This window comes from Nipponia nippon, unplaced genomic scaffold (assembly GCF_047370975.1).
Source record: "Nipponia nippon isolate SJK-2023a ecotype South Korea unplaced genomic scaffold, ASM4737097v1 scaffold_19, whole genome shotgun sequence".
Taxonomy (NCBI): domain Eukaryota; kingdom Metazoa; phylum Chordata; class Aves; order Pelecaniformes; family Threskiornithidae; genus Nipponia; species Nipponia nippon.
The window spans coordinates 4,012,591-4,019,317 of record NW_028262335.1 but is presented as its reverse complement, the minus strand read 5'-3'; the positions used below and the strand labels follow the sequence as shown (position 1 = coordinate 4,019,317).

Below are 6,727 nucleotides of genomic sequence, written 5' to 3'. Positions count from 1 at the left end.
ACCGACGGCCGCTACCGGGAAAGCGGGTCCTTGCACCGCCGTTCCCGAGGCCAGGCTGGCGCTGGCTGCGCTGCGGGTCGGGGGCTCTGCCGTTACCGCCGTCACGTCGCGGGAAGAGCCGCCCCCAGCCCGGCCCGCGGGGCGGCGTCACGGGGGCCTCGGCCCGGGCGTGGGTGGGACCCCCGTCCCCGTCCCCACGCCTGTGCGTGAGCCCCGCCCCGCGGCGGCCCCGCCCCTTCCCGGCAGCTCCCGCGCTCGCCGCGCGCCTCGCGCAGGCGCGGGCAGGGCCGCACCACCGGCCCCGCCGCTGGGGGGGGAGCGGCGCAGGGAGCGGAGGGAGCGGCCCCCTCGCCGGCCGCTGCCGCCGCTCCCGTCCCGGGAACACCGCCCGCGGCCCGGGCTGAGGCGGGCGATGCGTCGCCGGAGCGCGGCCGGGGCCCACCGGGCTCCCCGCGGCGGGAGTCCCGGCGCTGCCACCCCTCCCCGCCGCTGAGAATGGTTCGCCCCGCGGCCCGGCCCGGCCTCTGAGGGGGGCCGCGGCCGCCATTTTGTGCGGCGCCAGCGGCGGGCAGCGGGCCGGTTCGCGGCGGAGGCGGTGAGGGTCTCCCGGAGACGCCGCTCCCTTCCCTGGCCGGTGAGCGGGGCGCGGCGGGCGCGCTCGGGGCCCGCTCGGGCCGGGGCTGCCGGCGGCTGCGGGCTGCGCCGCGCCCGGAGGTCGCAGGCTTGGGCGGGCCCGGGCAGGCGGTGGGGCCGAGGGGGGCTGTTCCCCCCAGCCTGTCACCGGTCCCGGCCCCGCTGGGGGAGGCTGCGGCGGCCCTGGGAAATTCCTCCGCGCCTCGGGGAGCCGTCGTTGTCGGTCCCTCCGCAGGCTCCGGGACGGGCGAGGTGTTGGTCCGTGCGTCTGTCGGTACGGCGGGGCCCGAGGCGTTCACGTCAATGAGTAACGCGTTTCGGTGTACCCTGTCGCGTAATAAACACAGATGGGCTTAAGGCTAGAAAGGTGAAAGCCAGATCGAGGGGAACAAGGTGATGGCTTACGCCCACTTCCCCCCTCTCCTGTACTTTAGTAGCTTCCAGCAAAGATGTCGGAGTATATCCGGGTGACGGAGGACGAGAACGATGAGCCCATCGAGATCCCCTCGGAGGACGACGGCACCGTGCTGCTGTCCACCGTGACCGCCCAGTTCCCCGGGGCCTGCGGGCTGCGCTACAGGAACCCGGTGTCGCAGTGCATGAGGGGGGTCCGGCTGGTGGAGGGCATTCTGCATGCGCCGGAGGCCGGATGGGGAAACCTGGTCTATGTTGTGAATTATCCCAAAGGTTTGTCTTCATTCCTTCGCCTTTTTCATACAAGCTCGCTTTTTCAGTCCAGAGGTCCGTGTGAGTCACTGCCAGTTTAACGTGGCTACAGTATTACTGTTGAACCCTCTGATTTACAGAAGTTCAGCGATTTTATTCATGCGTCTGTCCTGCAGAGTAGATTTGACCCCACTGAGTTTTCAGATGAGCAGCGAAATTTTTAACTCTCTACCCATACAAGCACTCTAATGACAAAGTCTTGCATTATCCTTGGAGGGTTTGCAGCCTTGAGTAGATCTTTGAAGACTGTGGTGTAACAGGATCTCTGTGTACTCACAGATGCTTCTCCTCAAGCCATGGTTTGGTACCATTTAAAACAAATGCTCAGGAAAAGAGGAGTCTGACCACCTTGCCCCACCACCCAAAAAAAAGGGGGGGGAGGAAGTAAATTGCTAATGCAATATTTTTGTCTTCTCCACATCCCTATAGGACTGTGAATGTTACTGGATAATACTTCAGTAAACTAACACAAAACTAACTCAAGCAAATTGCATTTTGGACGAGGATTTAAGTGGAAACTGTTCTTTCTTCTCTCCTTATACTTGTAGACAGTTGGATCTGGATTATAATAATAAGCTCCCAGCAGCTGGCATGTGTTCTTTTGTAGTCTGTACTTTTTCTCATTTTAGTCTGTGATTTTTATACCATGCGGTTGATAATCAGTGGAAGCAGTTTCCAGAGTTGAGGATGATGTCTTATGTACTTATTTATATTCAGATAATAAGAGAAAAATGGATGAAACAGATGCATCATCAGCCGTGAAAGTGAAACGAGCAGTACAGAAGACTTCGGATTTAATAGTCTTGGGTCTTCCCTGGAAAACCACTGAACAAGACTTAAAGGAATATTTCAGTACATTTGGAGAAGTTCTGATGGTGCAGGTAAAATCCTCTCGCAGCCCAAATATGGGGGGACATTAGGTAGAACTCGGTCTTCTGACGAAGCCAGTAGAAACAAAGCTGTACGAACTCGGAGAAGATCTGAAGCTGTGTGTCTCTGTTCCTAGGTTGCGTTCTGTCCCACGAGCGTTGTAGCTGCAAGCTTGTGTAGGTACAGATGGTCAGGGATGTTTGGGAGTGGTAATTCATGCAGATCAGCTTAATGGGTACAGTGTTTTTAAGAGCTTTTTAATTTATATTACTATTATTAATTGTTGCAGCTGAATGCGTGTGTGCGTGTGTGTGTGTGCGCGCGCGTGTGTTAAGGAGTTGGAGATTGCTGTGATGGGAGTGTTCCAAGACTGATAAAAATCTCAAACAGAACTTCACTAAATTCATTCCGTAACAGCATGCTTCATACTGGCGGTTGCTTCTGTGTTATGACTGCCTACACCAGGCCGTTACTCTGCAACGCACGTATCCTGCGTCAGCTGAGTGCAGCCTGGGTAGCGTGGGTGCCTGGGACCTCGACGGCCTTAGCTGCCGAGATGGCCTGGCCAGGCGCGAGGGCTCCGCGATGGCAGAAGACAAACCTGCTTCCGTTTTCTTCTGTCTTTGTGCGTGGTGTTTTTATCCTCCCAGAAGGGGGAATCTCACCAGATCCTGAACACTTGGCTTGTTCTTTGTTACTTGCATGGCCCCTGTGCGCAGCTACGCGGGTTTTGGTGGTCACATTGCTTATACAGCTGGTCTGGCTATGCCATCACGATATGACAAAATATTTATAGCCCATTTTTGGTTATGCTTGGGCTCAAGGCAAGCTAATAATTTGTAGGTGTCACAGGCCCCTGCTTTGGCTATATAATATTACAGTAATTTTTGTAAGAAAAGGTAGGCACATACAGTGAGATAATCAAAACCTTTCGTATGCTTTTTCTGGTGATCTTAATACCAAGGTTGATAGAGGAGATGACTGGTAAATAGCACGTCATTAAGTCACAAATACAGGTGTGCACTGTTTCTGTGATCTTTTTAAAAGTCTGCTTTTTTTTTTTGCTCTTAGGTTAAGAAGGATATTAAAACTGGCCACTCAAAAGGTTTTGGTTTTGTTCGGTTTACGGATTATGAAACCCAGGTGAAAGTAATGTCTCAGCGGCACATGATAGATGGAAGATGGTGTGACTGTAAACTTCCCAATTCTAAGGTACTTTCGTATTTATTGCTAGTTTTCTTTTTACCGAACACTCAAAGTGCACTTTTTTAGCAACTGTGTTAGGTGAGCAGATGAATAATGCACTCTTGGATCTGGCTTTTCAGTCTGTGAACGGACAGGACGAGTGAGAGCAAGGAAGGAAAACGGGGAGTCGGTGGGTGAGCAGGAAGTGAAAGAAGTGTTAGGAAAATAGCTGGTTATGTGGGGGAATTAAGTACAAATGGAAATCTGAAAAGAATGTGTTTTAATGTCCAGCAGTACCTGCTTAACTTGTCTGCTGCGTGAATAAATGGAGAATAAAGCAGGCGGAATAACTAAGCTAGGGACGATCAGAATGAGTCTTTGAATACAAAACTGAACCCGAAGCTTCTATTTCCTGTGTGTATATATGCAGTTCTTACCAAAAAAAGCGTCCTTCTGCAGTGGCCTTGTTCCTGTTCTTGTGTATTGCTCCCGTCTTCATTTTCTTGTGACTTCTCCATCTGTACCAAGGTGTAGGCATCTTCTCTGACCAGAGCTTTTTAAGTCTTTCACTTACAATCTCAAACTTTCTTGATCTTCAGTCCTCAGAACAGGCTACATTAAAAGGGGCCTTTATTGTAATGTAACTTGGTTCTCAAGGATAGTTGTGATTTTTTTTTTTTGTTTTTTTTTCTCTTCAATTCTCTCCAGCAAAGTCCTGACGAACCTTTGCGTAGCAGAAAAGTGTTTGTTGGGCGCTGCACTGAGGACATGACGGCAGATGAACTCCGACAGTTCTTTGCCCAGTACGGAGAAGTGGTAGATGTCTTCATTCCTAAACCCTTCCGAGCTTTTGCATTTGTTACATTTGCAGATGACCAGGTAAGTCTTAAAATATATTTTAACTCCATATTTAGACAGCCTGCGTTTCAGTAGCTTGATAAAGCATTATTTCTGGAACTACGCATGGAACACTTACTTGTCCACTGTCTTGAGAATTCCAGTGGTATTAGCTTGATTTGATTTACTGAGTTGCCTAAGGTTGCGCTTTTCAGATGCTGTTGTACAGACGGGTTTTTATACTGCAGTTAGCGTAGTAGTGAATGCGAAGATAAAACACTTCAAATTGGATTAAGTATATGCATATGCTTCCTTTGCAGGTTAAATATCTGCTCAGAATCGTGCGGGCTTTTTTGTCTTGTACTACTAACGCTTAAAAAAAAAGTCTAACATACATTTAATCAATCCCTTATTTCTTATAGGTTGCCCAGTCTCTTTGTGGAGAGGACTTGATCATTAAAGGAATCAGCGTACATATATCCAATGCTGAACCTAAGCACAATAGCAATAGACAGTTAGAGAGAGGCGGAAGATTTGGTGGTAATCCGGGAGGCTTTGGGAATCAAGGGGGTTTTGGCAACAGCAGAGGCGGTGGGGGAGGACTGGGTAACAACCAGGGCAGTAACATGGGTGGAGGGATGAACTTCGGAGCCTTTAGCATCAACCCTGCCATGATGGCAGCAGCGCAGGCAGCCCTGCAGAGCAGCTGGGGGATGATGGGCATGCTGGCTAGTCAGCAGAACCAGTCGGGGCCGTCGGGAAACAACCAGCCTCAAGGCAACATGCAGCGGGAGCAGAACCAGGGCTTTAGTTCAGGCAATAACTCCTACGGCGGTTCCAACTCGGGGGCAGCGATAGGCTGGGGTTCGGCCTCGAACGCGGGCTCCAGCAGTGGGTTTAACGGAGGCTTTGGTTCAAGCATGGATTCCAAATCGTCAGGCTGGGGGATGTAGACGCAGTGGGCTCTGATACTGACTCTATGGTGGGAAATCAAATTTTTCTAACTCATGGTAAGTATACTGTAAATTACATATATACTAAAATTTTCCAGATCACTTTGTTCAGTGTGCAGTATATTCAGCAGTATTTTTGACATTTTTCTTTTTTAAAAAAAGAAAAAAAAAAAAAAAGGAAAAGAAAGGTAAAAGGAATTTTGTAAGTTTTGTTACATATCTTGTTGGAATACTGAATGTTTGGAAGCGGACTGCTGTTTGCCCGATAGGTAAACTAACACTACAATCGATAGGAAAGGTCTCTCCTGTAATACTTTATCCCTTGTTTCCTGGCTACCTGAATTCTTTGCATGTTCAAAATGGAAACCATTGGTCAGAAACAGCATTCTCTCCCTCTTGTTTTTAATTTGATCCCACCATAAGACTCTCCAAGTGCCCCCGTTGGAGAACACGGTGTCGTTTTTGTTTCGTGTTTGTTTTTTTTGAACACTGTCTCCCCTCCATACTAAAGTACGATATGAAGGCTTCATTTAATCTCCGCAGTTCATCTCATTTCAAATGTGTATGGAAGAAGCACTTCATTGAAAGCAGTGCTGTAAATATTCTGCCTTAGGAATACTTCTGTCTACATGCTTTCTCATCCAAGAATACTTCATCACACTGCACATGCTGCGTCTTAGACGGTGGGTGTTCCATTTTTATCCGCTACTCTTTATTTCATGGAGTCGTATCAACGCTATGAACGCAAGGCTGTGAGATGGAACCAGAAGGCTGTTTGAACTTTTGAAACCTTGTGTGGGATTGATGGTGGTGCCGAGGCATGAGAGGGCTGGTATGTGCGAGATAAAGGAGAGAGCGCGTGCAGAGACCTGGTGGTGCATTATGGGATTTTATTTTACTTGGCGAGATGTCTCTCAATCCTGTGGCTTTGGTGAGAGAGTGTGCGGAGAGCAATGATAGCAAATAAAGTACGAGTGTTTATTGCATTCAAAGGACATCCACATGTGGAAGACTTTAAGTGGGTTTTATACCTAGTTAATCAATTAGTTGAATGTGTTATGTGAAATGAATATTTGTATTTTTTTTCCCTTATGTCAACTGCTGTGAATGCTGTATGGTGTGTGGTTTTTTTTTCTGTTAATGATCTGTAAGTGTGGTAACGTGAATTGAAGATGATGGGGTTTGTGATGAGAACATTGAGCTTGTGGTGTGCTTTGCAGTAGCTCTTGTAGCAGAGATCACTAGCGAGCTCAGTGTGCCTCTCCAGGGTGGAAGTTCCACTGTCTGTAAGATATCCATAAGAATGCTGTTTGCTGCAGTTTCGTGTTTGGATGCTTTTTATAAGATTTGTCACTGTAGGAAATTCTTAAATAAAACTGATTTAAGTAATATGTGTCTTTGTTTTGCAGCCCTGAATGCAAAGAATTCATAGCAGTTAATTAATTTTACCCTTTTGAGATGAACTTCTGTAAAGCTTTTTTGCAGTAATTCGGTTTGTTTCAGACAAGCATGCTCTAAAAGTT

The 6,727-nt window shown here is 48.6% G+C and overlaps 1 protein-coding gene across 5 annotated transcripts; it reads left to right on the top strand.

Annotated features, from left to right (window-relative positions):
* The first annotated feature begins 366 nt into the window (after positions 1-366).
* TARDBP (TAR DNA binding protein) lies at positions 367-6,595 on the top strand. 5 transcript variants are annotated; one of them, XR_015704289.1, is made up of 9 exons: positions 369-634; positions 1,068-1,320; positions 2,077-2,240; positions 2,366-2,409; positions 2,647-2,854; positions 3,301-3,441; positions 4,123-4,293; positions 4,674-5,261; positions 5,748-6,595. XR_015704289.1 is itself a non-coding variant. In XM_087755340.1 (8 exons), exons 2-8 carry the CDS (start codon positions 1,083-1,085, stop codon positions 5,202-5,204), a joined length of 1,497 nt encoding a protein of 498 aa, XP_087611466.1. In that variant the 5' UTR covers positions 367-634; positions 1,071-1,082; the 3' UTR covers positions 5,205-6,595. The 5 variants fall into 5 exon arrangements, 4 of the variants coding, with proteins under 4 accessions (XP_087611466.1, XP_087611465.1, XP_087611468.1 ...); XM_087755340.1 differs by having other exon boundaries at positions 367-634; positions 1,071-1,320; positions 4,674-6,595; XM_087755339.1 differs by having other exon boundaries at positions 370-634; positions 4,674-6,595.
* The last annotated feature ends 132 nt before the right edge of the window (positions 6,596-6,727 follow it).